Raw genomic sequence first — 13,717 nt, 5'->3', positions numbered from 1 at the left:
GTATTTAGGGCTGTGATCCCAAAAGCATCTCTCTGAAGGATAATTAGCAGCAGAACTGCAGATAGCCATTGCCCCCAGGCTGTCACACTCTTATCAGAAGAAAACAGTATGGTAGGATGGTATGTAAAGCATGAGTACCAGCTGTATTTGTTTGCACCAAGATGATCACGTTCTCATCTGGTACTACCAGCCCCCTTTCTAATAAAGAAGATACAAGTGAATTTTTTTTTTAATACAGATTTAGTTATGAGGTAGTAGGGAGATACAAAGGATGCAGCCATTTGGAGAATGGATGAAGTCTCCTGGAGAAAATAATGCAGCTGGTTTATTTCACATGATTCAGATATTGCTGTTAACTGGCCAGTGGAGTTTATTTGAAATTAAAAAAACAAATTCATCCCTTACCAAGTGAGTATAACACAGTTGCTTAGGGGAAAATTCTAAATTAACCTTAGAGCAAAAAATCTATGAAAAGCCAAGGACCTCCAATTTCCAGCGCAGCACTTGGTGCCCATCAAAGTTGAACCTTACTGCAAAAAACCCCACAAAAAAAAAAAAACAACCAAAGAAAAAACTCCACCCCAAAACAAAACCAAACACCCAGTTGCAGTAAGCCTGTTCTTATCAAAACAAGCAAAAACATTATCATCTGTTTCCTCAGATCTTCTCGTGCTGCTGTGAGATTAGTTTTGTTGAACACGTTTCCAAATGGAAGTAACAGAAATTCATCCCTCAAAATGAGGTCATTGCCTCCCCCCCACAACAAATGTTAGGCACGGTTAGCATCTTTTTGTTGGGACTCAAGCCAGAATGCATCCTGCTCCGGCACAATGGGAACCTGCTGGGGGTTTCCCTTCACAACAGCTACTATTAAAGATGGAACAACAAACAAAACCCTGCTCCCAATGTGAAAAAAAAAAGACTGGATTTTTAATCTGAAAAAGAAGCCGCTGTCAGCAGAACACAAAGGGAAGAGAGACGGGCATAATAAAAATACTATCAGTACAAGAGGGGGCCTATGCATGTTGAAATTAATGGCTCTGCACTCTTGAGGGTTCGCTAAATGATGTGTATTCTCCATTTTCTGAGAAGACCCTCTCTAATCCCACAGAAAATCCAAGGCAGATCCTGGGTCGACAGTTGATGCAAATTTTCTACCAATTTTTGTCTTCCCTTATGCTAAACAGTGTCTTCACTGGGAGCACTTGGTGAAAAAGATAGTGAATATGTATTTGCAGGCATGAGTCAGCATCACCACTTTCTGTTTTAAAATGGAGGCTTAAGATATACTATCTGAGTGACTTAGGAGTTAGTCTTTCCTGGTATAGAAATGCTTTTAACTCAGGTCACTTTTCCTTAAAACAGGGAAACAGTTTTCAGGTCTGACCCTGGCACGCCAGCAGCTCTGCCATCCATCGTGTACCTGGGGATGGGAGGGAGTACTGCTGCCAGCACGGCTTACCCAGCCTCAGCCCTTCCCGGAGATGTCTCTGGGAGGAAGGCTGGTGAAATTAAGCTCCAGACTGGAAAATCTGTTGTGGGCTGCAAGCAGCCTGCGGCTTGCAAGCTCATCAGTCTGCTTTACGTTAGAGAATTGAATTTTTATAGCATAGCACGTTTAAAGGGGAATACATGATTTTAAAAGCAATATGCATTGCATAAAGACTGCATTCATTAGCCAATCATCTGCACTTATGCATCTCAAAACTAGAAATCATCCCTTTTTTTTCTAAGAAAATGCTGTGGGGAGAAGTTGTGCTGTCTGTGAAGAAAAATCCCGATATTATGTGTGCATCACAGAATTGTAGAAGTTGGAAGGGACCTTGAGATCAAGTCCAACCTCATCAGTATTGTTACTCTTGTAGATCCTCCCCATTATGAAATACTGCCTGAATATCTATGCCACAGCTGAAGGCTTTGCACAGGTTCTGAGCTCTATTTCTCCAAATATTAAAACACTTGTAAGAATCTCGATTTTTAATTTGCATCTGGAGATAGAGATTGAAAGGATAGCCTCCCCAGGGAGCACAGGAGGGAGCGGAGAAAGGCTTCTGCAGGGGCACGGCCTGATAGGAGGAAGGGCTGCAATCTTTGTGGCTGACTACAAGATCATCTAAGGGTGCTTTGATGTATGTCCCATGCCTGTTCTCTTGATATTTGTCAAGACAGTGGAGAATCAAAAGCCAATTTAAATGTTGGGATTGATTTTTTTTTTTTTTTTTTTAAAAGGGGGAGTGGGGCTCTGGATCTGGATGGATTGCTAGCATACAGAATGCCTTTCTTGGGAATATTGGAGTTTTAAGTAATTAGGACTGGAGAAAATTTTGACTAGGTCTGTTAAGGGAATGTCCTGTAGACTCGCTGCCCATGTGGGGTTTGTCTCTGCAGCACTGGCTAACGGGGAAATGAGAATAGTTGCTCCCAGAGGGAGCAGTTACCTGTGCCAGTGTCTGGAGTGATGGTTGGGAACCTAAAATCCCTTCTTCCCCCTCTGCAGTTAAGGTAACAGGTCCTTGATCAGCCTGTGACATGGGCATGTCACATGAGCATGAGGGCAACCCACATAAATAATTATTAACACTGTTGTTACTCTTGTTTGATCTTTTAAACCCTTCAGAAATTGGAGGTTGGGCTCTGATACTGCTCTTGTCTGTACAATACAGAGGCAATTACAGGAGAGGCTTTGTTTTAAACAAAATAGTGTTAATTGGAAATGACATTTTTCTACTCTATTGTGCTATTAAAAAAAATACACCTAAAGTAGAAATGAGAAAATTTTAGGTTCAGAAATGTTGAAAGTTTTGGTTTTGATCAACTTTTACTGACCCTTACACTTGGCTCTCAGAGCAGGTCTAAAGTCATGCCTTAGTTATCAGGAATGTGGAAGCTGGCCTTGCTGCTTTAAGAGTGGCTGGAATTGCTTTTGGTTTCCAAAACACATTCACATAACTGGAAACCAGTAAGGTGGAAACTGGAAGTGCCGACTCAGATCAGCTGAAGTGTGGGTGAGTTTGTGTTGCCCCCGGTGTGCTGCTAAATGGCAGCTTCTCTGGGTGCTTCCTAGATGTCAGCGTAGTTTCCACCCATGTTGGTGCTGCCTTTTCAGTATGGTGCCCTGGGAGAATGTCCTTGTCTGAGCGGCAGGAGCACAGGCTGATGGGTGAGTGGGGGGCTGTGCAGACCACCCCACCAGCCCCGCTGCTGAGGTGGCAACCAGGCTGCCAGTGTCAGTGATGCTTCCAGCCAGTTTGAGCAAAGGGAACAAGTTCTGAGCGGTGACTGGAAAAGGAGGGCATGCTGTTTGTTTGAGGGATTTCAGGAATAGATTTTTGCATCACTTAGCAGCACCTGAATTAGCTTGATTTGAAACATTTTTATATGTCCCCAGGCTGGAAGTGTCACCTAACCTTTGTTGTTCCCCCCATTAACAAGCACTTCTGAAAGAAGTCCTTGAAAGACACAGGCATTGCTCTTCCTCTACAGTGAAACAGTAGTTTAGCTGTTAATGAGAACATCATCTATCTATCTATCGCTCCTTCTCCATTTTGTTTGAGCAAATAGAAAGGCACAAATGTTCCTGAGCATGAGCAGTGTTTCCTGCCTGGCACACCTCGGGGTGACTGGTGGGAACTGATTTGCTTTGGTGGTGCATCCCCTCCCCACGCTGAAGCGGCTGTAAATAGCTGATGTAAATTATCATCCTTTGCTGACTGTGCCAAACAGCCATGCCATTACCCTGGGACAAAAAAAGGCTCCCGGTCTATTAAGTCCTCCCTCATACCTTTGGTAATACTGATAAAATGCTGACCTGGTTTTTTACCCCAGTGGCTTCTGTTGCTAAGTGCTGAGAAAATGACCTGTCTCCTGTAATCATCCACATCGCCCAGTTCAGATGATCTTCCAAGCTAAATCACTTTACTGCACCTCTCACGGCAGCCCGTCTTTTCCCCACAGCTTTTACAGTTCTGACCACATCATTTTGTGTCAGAACCTTGATTTTGATAGGACATTGGTATTTGGGCCCACTTGTTTGGAAGCCCATAGCAGAGGTGGGTTTGGAATGATCAGTGGGGAGTGCTTGGAAAATAATGATTAAGAGCAGGGAAGGTTGTAAATTGCCATCAAAAAGTGGAACACCACATATGGCAGGCTGGGGAGAAAATGAAGAGTCTGTAGGTAACTCTTTTCTCTTTTTGAAAGAGAGAGCTTGCTGCATTGGAACTACCAGTAAAACAACCTTGTAGCTTGTACCTGTACAAAGAAGGGAGCAGGCTAAGTACCCACTTCTCCTTTTGCTGTCATTACATCCATGATTGCTTCATCCTGCATGGGAAGGTGACTTCAGGTGGGCCTGAAGCAGTGTTTGCACAAAACATCCAGTTTGCAACAGCTGCGCTGAGAGGAGGGGAGATCAGTATGGCAAATGCAGGAAATAGGGAATGGAAAAGTAAAGAAAAAGGATTATTTGTGCATTGGATAAGTACCTGAGCTATGGTGTCAGGGTGTTTTATGGTTCTCAGCAATTGCTGCCTTGAATTTTTTTCTCTAAGTGTAATTGTTGCACTCTTTCAGAACTCCAAAGGACTGTAAAGCACTTAAAATTATAGTGATGTAAGCTTGGGATGAAATGCTACTGAAGGGAGGAGGAGAAAAAAAAAAAAGACGATAATTCTTGTTATACTAATGGAGAAGAGGGGACAAAAATGTGTTGGCTGCCCAAAATGCCAGGAGAAGCTGTGGCACAGATAAAATTCAAAGATTATACAATTTGTCCCTCTTGAAATCTAACCCAGTTCGTGCCATTTGCTCCAAGGCAGGATCAGCATTATCTAAACCATCCTCACTGGATATTTGCATAACTTGTTAAAACCCTCTGGGGCTGGGAATTACTTTCAGTGATCTCTTTCATGAGTTAATTGTCTTTTCTGCTATCCTTACGTTCAAGCTGAAGCCATCATATAGAGCAAATTTGCACAGCTAACTGTAAAGCAAGATCTGGGGCGAAAAAAGACCCAAAATTTACCACATAGCTACAAATCCCTACTCAAATTCAGCGGAGTTCAGATAATAGCACTGTATCCAGGGAGCTGTGGTTTTCATTCGGGCAGTGCAGCCTTTCAAACAGAATATGTCAGGGTTTTCTTAAACCTGTCGTCTGACATCACACAGTACTGGTCTGGCCTGTTCAGCTTGGACAGTGAAGGTGATTATGCACTTTTGGAAAGAGCAGCGTGGTTTCCATGGAGTCCTCTCTTGAGCCTCACCGTGTTTGTCTTCCATGCTGGGTACCAGATGTGTACCTGGCTACTAGCCTTGCATGTTAGATGGTGCTGCAAAATTCATGTTTGTGTATAAAGTCAAATCTTGTACCGCCTCATCAGGCAGAGCAGCCTGTTTGCAGCAGAGGGACATTGCATAAGAAAGGAGGGCAGGATGTAACCTGTGTTTGTGATCCTTTTTGGGATTTGACCCCAGTTTGGGATCCTTTTTTTGCCTCATTAAAAGTATGTGCAATATGAGTTAGTAACTTGTTTGCCATGGGTATGTGTCTTTATCTTGTGCTTTAATTTCTAAGGGGACTTCTTTATTTTTTTTTTCTTGTAGTCTGACACAAATGCAAGTTACCTGAGAGCTGCTCGAGCTGGCAACTTGGAAAAGGCTCTCGACTACTTAAAAAGTGGAGTGGACATCAACATTTCAAATCAGGTTGAAGAATGTTTTGATGAAATTTGCTGGATAAATACCTTCCTCACTAGTTCTCACATCTGTTTATATTTGTGCTTCATGTCATTGATAGCTTGAATGGGTTTTGAGCGATTTTTACATATTTTATCCAATTAAAACTCTCTTTTTTTACACCTTACCAACACATTTCACTCCCACTTGGAGAACATTGTGCTGTTTCATGTTATCTTTCATTCCGTTTGTATTATGTCAGGTCATGTGACAGCACTCAGAACCTGAGACCCCAGACCTAGTATATCCTGACATAATTCATGCTCTTCCCTTGTAATCCAGTTCTCACAAAGTTTGTGTAAGAACAGCTTTTGGAAGCACTCTTCTCACTGGGATATAATAATTAGTTATGTGATGTGACTTTTGCTATGCTGGAAAGCCTTTGCCAATCTTTTCCATTACATTTCTTTATTTCCTTCTCTTTTTTGTTATCAGAATGGGTTGAACGCTCTCCATCTCGCTTCTAAAGAAGGGCATGTAGAAGTTGTCTCTGAACTGATACAGCGAGGTGCCAGTGTGGATGCGGCGACAAAGGTTAGCCAGGCCTATCTAATTGTTCTCACCGATGGCATGGGCACAAGGTGTCAGCCAACTGATTGTGGGCATTACTGTGGCAATATTTGCCCATTTTTCACTGGTGAAATGGTCTCAATAATTGTTTAATGGAAACCCTTTAGATTATAGTAAATGTTGCAGGTTTCTAGGGGTGAGATATTACAGAGCAAATGGTAGATTTCTGTCTTGGTTTCTATGTGTATCTTTTAGAATAACTTCCTCGTTAGTTGCTCAGTAACTTATTGTTATTGCAGGAAATTCTTTATATCATTGTCATATATTCAAGCTCAAGTTTTGTTCCCTTTTCAAATACTACCATCTATCTTTTCAGAAAGGAAACACGGCATTGCACATAGCATCCCTCGCTGGACAAGCAGAAGTAGTCAAAGTCTTGGTTGCAAATCGGGCCAATGTCAACGCACAGTCTCAGGTAAGGTAATATTTCTCCGTTTGGTGCTATCACAAACTTGTCTGGCATTAAAATCCTCCTCCTCTTGCAGACTGCAGGATTAGTATCTTTGGTAGATTCACAGACTCACAGAATCATAGAGGTTGGAAGGGCCCTCCAGAGCTCATTAAGTTCAAGCCCCCTGCCAAAGCAGGGTCCCTAAGGACAGGTCGCACAGAGAGGCATCCAGACTGGGCTTGAATATCTCCAGCGAAGGAGACTCCACACTCCCCTGGGAAGCCTGTCCCAGGGCTCCCTCACCCTCACCATGAATGAGTTCTTCCACATATTGGTGCGGAACTTCCTGTGCTCCAACTTGAGGCCATTGCCACTTGTCCTGTCCCCACAGACCACTGAGAAGAGGCTGGCCATTTCCCCCTCTGTCTCACGCTTAAGATATTGATAACCATTGATCAGATCCCTTCTCAGTCTTATTTTCTCAAGGCTGAACAGCCCCAGCTCACTCAGCCTTTCCTCGTAGGGGAGATGCTCCAGGCTCTTAATCAGCTTCATGGCGCTCCACTGGATTCTTTCCAGTAGATCTCTGTCTTTTCTGTGCTTGGATCTCATTGTATTAATGCCGACTTTTGCAAATAGAAGTGATAGAGTCAGTAAGATGAATGTAAACCTGCTAACCTTAAAAACCACTTTTTTTTTTTGGCTGTTCCACCCATGTAGGTAACTGAAAACAGGTGCAAGGACAAAGTTTAAGCACATAGCTGCCATTTCATTAATGAAGCAGGTATTTTAGTGAGTGTAGTGCTGTTTTCATCCCCACCTTGTAACTCAACATATAGTTAAAACTTTCAACACATGCAGCTCTCTGCTTTCTGCGCTACTCCCCACCAGGTGGTCAGCACACCATGGATTTAGCAAGCCTTGTCTTCCACCCTAGGCATGACAGCGCAGTGAAACCCGAAGTTGTGTTCAGGTCTTTTCCTACATAGGATGTCAGCAGCTTTCACTTGGAATTAACTGTGAGCCACCTGCCTTGTTCATCAACAGAGAAAGCTTAGAAATAGCATCTCTGGTTTAGGCTGTCCGGAAGTCACACAGATGCACACTCCTGGAGATGAAGAAAGGGGAGGCACCTCCAGGAGTGTTTGCATGGTACTGGTAGTGGTTATGCAAGAGGCAGCAGAGCAAAGCATTTACCCTTCAGCCTTAGATCTTCCCTCCACTGTCCTAACAGCTGCTAATTGTTACAGAGCAACTGTAGAAGAGAGATACCGATAAACCAGGAGAGTTGGAGAGAGCACGTTCAAATGGAAGGGATCCTGTTTCACATAATTCAGTGTCTGAGGCTTAATTGAGCTCCTCCCCTTTCCTTGTACAAGGAGGTATTGCAAGCACATATGGAGCTTTTAAGTTTGGTCGACTCCTTTGAATTAATATTTAGGTCAATTATAGAAAATTGGAAATAAGGGAAAAGAGTGCTGGTGGTAAAAGCGAAGCGGCAAAATGAAACAGAGGAAAACTCCACCTCAGAAAAAGACATGGGCTGTTGAAAGCTGGCTGGAGGTGCCATAGGAGTTCCTGCATGCCTCCTCTGTTCCCCCTTCTCCCTGCTCAGAGACTGGCTGGCAGTGTCGGAGAAAAGGCATTAGGTACAGAGATGGTCTTCTCATCTGGGTCAGTATTACCTAAAAAGGGAAATTTAAAAATGTATATTTTAAATTTTTTTTTTCATGATCTTTGAAATAATCTGAACAAAATGTTTAATAGAATTTATTTCAAGAATGTTTGTTATTTCTGAGTTGTATTTCGTATTTCCTTCTCCTGGACAAAGGAAAACCAGACTGCTCAGTTCTCCTTTCTTACTCTTTTATATTAGTTAGATACAGAAGTATTTGGTTCCAGGCTTCATCTAATTTGAATTTAAAGACTGCAGTAAGAACAAAAGGTAGTATTACATTCACTCATCCATGACTGTTAAGAAGTCAAACAAAGCAGAAACATTTCTAGTGGTTTTCCTGTTAGTATTAAGAAATTAAGGTGACCACAAAAGGATTTTTTTCTCCTTGTATTTGAGAATTTGCATATTCAGCCCTAAAGCTAAAGATAGTTTGAGATTGAAAACAAGTTCTATAACTGCACTGTCCGTACACCCTAAGGTTTTGCCACGTTACCCTTATTTTGCTAACATACGAGAACTAAAGATTTTATGGTCCCGCCTGCCCCTTCTATGGATGCCTTTGATGTTTTTGCTTGAGGCACATGTATACTGGCCTTTCCAGACCAATGCCTGGCAGTGAGATACTCCAGTTGGGATTAGTCATTCACAGAGGTCCCTGGAGTTCCCTGTTAGCAAACTGCCACTGGACCAGCTTTGTTTGTGGTGCTGAGCATCACCTGAGCCTTCCTAAAGCTTAGAATAAAGTTCTGCTGAATTTGGCATATCCACTGAGAGACCACCCAAAGAATTTTGGTTTGTTTTTCTTTTTGATGTTGACCCTGATTTTTGTGAGTTTGTCTTTTACCTTCAGGAGAAGAAGGGATACAGCTCTACCTGCTGACAATGACAGTGTTAATGCTGTTAGACCTTCTTTGACCAAATATTCCCTTCCTTAAGCAAAAGAACAACAACAAAAAAACCCACCCCAAACACCACACCTGTGTCCCCCAAAAAGGTTTTTTTTTTTACTAATTCTGAATTTTGTAGCTCTCCTAAGGGGCTATTTATTACTAGTGAAGACAAAATGCTTTCCTTAGGCTTGTGGCTCTCTGGCAATTTCAGCCCCTTTTTAAAAGCAAAGTGTGGGGAGAAAGCTGTTGAATACCCTACTATAATTTCACATAGCTCTGCCTCCAAATGCTAATAATACTTGTTTCTGAGAATTTTGCCTATTAATTATTTTCTGAAGCTAATAATTAGGATGTGTTTTCTGCTTCCTTTCTGAATAGAAATGTATGAAGCTAAATAAATAAATAAATACTCTTTGTTTCCAGCAGAGTTAGTAAATAGATATTAAGTATGCCATGAAATGATAGGGAAAAATGCCCAGCTCCACTGTTCACTCTAATAACAACCTGTAATGTGCCATATTAGGTACCTTAGCAAGTGCTTTCTGGCTGCTTTGCATTTCATTAAGCAGAATTCTAATTGTACGGTAGCTAAACTGTTAGGCCTTGGTTCTGGAGAGTGCATTAACACATCACTAACTTGAGGCTTTGACTCTGGTGGGACTTTAGCACCCACTTTATGCTTGTAGCAATGCTTTCCTGAATAGAGACCAAATTATCAAAATACCAGAATAGCGGCAGAGCCTGCAGCCCGTGCAAGCCTTGTAAACATGTGGCTTCACAGCTGCTTCATGTCTTCCTAATGACAAAGCTCCTCTTGGACTCAAACACCCAATTTGCACCATTTCCTCTCTGACTGTCCTTTCTTCTGACCTCCTATTTGTCTCAGCTGCCGGTGAAGCCTGCATGCTTGGCCTCAGGTCACCTGCGCTGTCTTGCATGCTCCGCATTGGCCGTGTGCCCTGCAGCTCTGCCCCATTGCTGTGACAGTGAGATGTCTCTCAGCTGTTTTCACTGCGGCTACTATAACTCTGCCAAACTTCACTGCTGTAGGTCTTAGGCTACAGTTTTGCTTCATCTCTCCAGAACCCAGAACATTAACATTTTATCTTTGATGCAAACCTACAGCCAAGCCCTTCTCAGCTAGGGTCTGTTTGGCTCCATTGGTTTCCTGCAACATCTAGGTCATTGTCCTTTGTGACTGTTCTAGCCTAAGTGCTGGGCTGCTCCTCCCACCCTGCCCAATGCCTGCCCTGGCCACATTGCGGACTTGAGAGCGCTGATGCTCTCTACCAAAGCCTGTCAGGTGGAAGCACCTCCTTAACCTTTCTGTTATTGAAGCTAGATGAAATGTCTCTTCTGGTTTTCCTGTTCTTTTTAACTAGTCCTATTTTATTTTGTATTTCCTCTCCCCCTTGTCCTCCCCACGTTCTGGAGGAATCACCAGAAGTGGTGTGTGGTAGAGCAAGAGGTCAACCTTAGCAATGAGCAGTTGTCCTCATGTCCTCCAGCAATGAGCTGCCTGTCCTCATAACAGCTGGTTCTGTGTGAAGTATACCAAAGAGAAGCTTGATGCTCACAGAAATCCCTAAATGATGACATCTGGAAGGTAACGAGAAGACAGGGCCCTAACAGAGCCTGTTGAGACCCTCCAAAATGTTTAATGGGGTCATCACCCATGCTGGTACCATAAGGAATGTTGATCAGGCGAGAAGTGGCAGTGATGTCTGACAGGAATGCAGGAATGCGAAGGGCAAAATACGTATCGTAAAGGATCAGGGGGTTGTTGTCCTTATTGATGTCACTGCTTTGGTTGCCTCAGTAGCACCAAATGGTTCTGTCAGTAGTATATGGATATTTATTTTTTTTAAGTTAAATGTTTTCTAAGTTATAAAATGTGTTTCCCACTAGTTGATGATTCAGCCGGACTGAGGGACGCACAGTGCTGTATGAAAGCCAAGCAATTTCAGGTGCAAATTGGCAACTTCTATAAATTCTTTTGGAGGAACTAGCGTTTATTGCAGTTTTGTGAGGCTGTGCTGCTGAGACGGTTTCTTTAAGCAGTAGTTAGGGTTTTCTGCCAGCCTAAACTATAAACAACGAGCAATTCAAGGTCAAAGTCATGGCCCGAGAGATAGTCGAGCGCCTCTGAGAATCACAGATAGGAGAAAACAACCCCGGAAGCTGCTGCATTTTGCCACCGGAGAAGGGAGCTAGAAGATGTTACGACCTGTGCAGACACCAAGGCCGGGAAAGGGTGGGGGAGGAGGCGGCGTGCGGTGGGGGGGAAGAAGGGAGCAAAATCCTGACTAAAGTCTGCTAAGAAGGGAATGGTGGGGGGAAAGTGTTTTAAGATCTGGTTACGTTTGTTTTAAGATCTGGTCGTGCTCCCAACTCCGGTTTCTTCACTTTTCTTTGTAGTTGTACTGTAGTGTAATAAAGTAGAGTAGTTTTTCTCTTCTTCACTTTGTGTTGGGTCTGTTTTGCCCACGTTGATGACAGAGTGATCTCTCCCTGTCCTTATTTTGACTCCTGAGCCTCTTAATATATATATTTTCTCCCCTGTCCAACTAAGAAGGGGAGTAATAGACTGACTTTGGTGGATGTCTGGCCTCCAGCCAGGGCAAAGTCACGACAATCTTGAACCCAGGAAAAGGTTTCTGACTTCAATTTGCTGGTTTGGTTTTGTGAGTGACATCAAGATGTGAATTTCAGAAATGCCTAGAACAATAGGGAAAAATACATTGTGTCAGTATTAGTACCCAAAAATTAATTCCTGAAAGTCTCCTTCACTGGAGACATCCAACCCCCGCCTGGACACGTTCCTGTGTGATTTATTCTGGGTGATCCTGCTCTGGCAGAGGGGTTGGGCTATATGAGCTTCCAAGGTTCCTTCCAGCTCCTAATGTTCTGGGATTCTGTGAAATGCTGTGACCTGCATGTGTGCAGTTAGGGCAAAGACAGCAGCATTGACGGTAAGAGGAAAGCAGAACGAGGGAATCTCTGCAGCCTCTAAGACACCCATTGCACCTTTCGAAATCAATCACTTAAGCATAATTTGAGAAATGTTCTAATGTGATTGGAAGCACTGATAAACCCTTGTCTTAAACTATTGAGAACCAATGATCCTGAGATCTCCTGGTGCCTGAAATATGGAATAACTCAGCGACCACAAGATGGCTGTACTCAAAAGGCAGGTCTCTGAGGAGACAAAAGGCATAAGAACCTGCCACAGGTGAAAGAAAATTCAAAGTTAATGGAGGGAAGAGGAAAAAATTGGGAAGAATTCTAAAGAGCCATTGTCCCTGCTTTTCCTACAGACTTGCATTGCATTTGCTTGTCCCATTTTGCATTTCTGTGGCCGCATTTATCATAGAATCATGGAATGGCCTTGGTTGGAAGGGACTCCAAGGATCACAGAGCTCCAAGACCCTGCCACAGGCAAGGCCAGCAACCTCTAGGCCTGGATCTACACAAGGTTGCCCAGGACCCTATCCAACCTGGCCTTGAACACCCCCAGGGATGGGGCATCCACCACCTCGCTGGGCAGCCCATTCCAGCCCCTCACCACTCTCTGTAAAGAACTTCCCCCAATATCTCATCTAACCTTTGTCTCCATTAGCTTCAATCCATTCCCCTTGTCCTGCCAGTGTCTGCCCTTTGAAAAAGCTGATTCCCCTCCAGTTTCTTTGCTCCCTTCAGGGACTGGAAGGCTGCAATGAGGTCCCCCCACAGCCTTCTCTTCTAGGCTGGACAAACCCAGCTCTCTCATCCTGTCTTCATAGGAGAGATGCTCCAGCCCTCTGATCATCTTTGTGGCCTCCTCTGAACCCTCCCCAACAGTTGCTCATCTTTCTTATATTGGGGCCCCCAGCTCTGGACACAGGACTCCAGGTGGGGCCAATCACCTCCCTGTCCCTGCTGGCCACCCCTCTTCTGATGGAACCCAGGATACCATTGGGCTTCCGAGCTGCAAGAGCACACTGCTGGCTTATGTTAATTTTCTCATCTACCAGAATCCCCAACCCCTTCTCAGCAGGAAGGGAATCGTAGCTGAAGGGAATCATAGCTGAAAGGTTCCTTGGTGTCCTTCTAAACAACATTCTTCATTTAAACCAGGGGAGATCGTGTCATTAACTAGCGTGGAGGCACGTGGTTTATTTGGTTCCCTCCTGAGTGCGGCAGGTCTGTGGTACGTATGAAATGTTAGCGGGGTGTTTACGTTTCTTGTTTTCCTATTCTAGAATGGCTTCACTCCGCTGTATATGGCAGCCCAAGAAAACCACCTGGAGGTTGTGAAGTTTCTTCTTGACAACGGTGCCAGCCAAAGCCTTGCCACAGAGGTAAAAGTTTCAATTTCATGTTTTATGAACAAAGTAAAAACGAGCTTTCAGTGATGATTTCTTCCCAGCTTCTATGAAGTTCTGTTTGGAAAGTGTGCTAATGAGTGCTGAG

General features: G+C 43.6%; 1 protein-coding gene across 1 annotated transcript in view; it reads left to right on the top strand.

Moving 5' to 3' along the window:
• The window catches only part of ANK3 (ankyrin 3), a gene marked incomplete at its 5' end in the record, with an annotated part of 223,232 nt that overhangs the window by 53,932 nt on the left and 155,583 nt on the right, over window positions 1-13,717 (top strand). The window contains 4 exons of the mRNA XM_084265470.1: window positions 5,605-5,706; window positions 6,172-6,270; window positions 6,623-6,721; window positions 13,507-13,605. Coding sequence (XP_084121596.1) covers window positions 5,605-5,706; window positions 6,172-6,270; window positions 6,623-6,721; window positions 13,507-13,605 — 399 coding nt within the window. The remainder of the gene's footprint in view (window positions 1-5,604; window positions 5,707-6,171; window positions 6,271-6,622; window positions 6,722-13,506; window positions 13,606-13,717) is intronic.

This window comes from Gallinula chloropus, assembly GCF_964237585.1.
Source record: "Gallinula chloropus genome assembly, chromosome: 5".
NCBI classification, from domain to species: domain Eukaryota; kingdom Metazoa; phylum Chordata; class Aves; order Gruiformes; family Rallidae; genus Gallinula; species Gallinula chloropus.
Note: the sequence above shows the minus strand (reverse complement) of the source record. Positions and strands in the feature narration are given on the sequence as shown.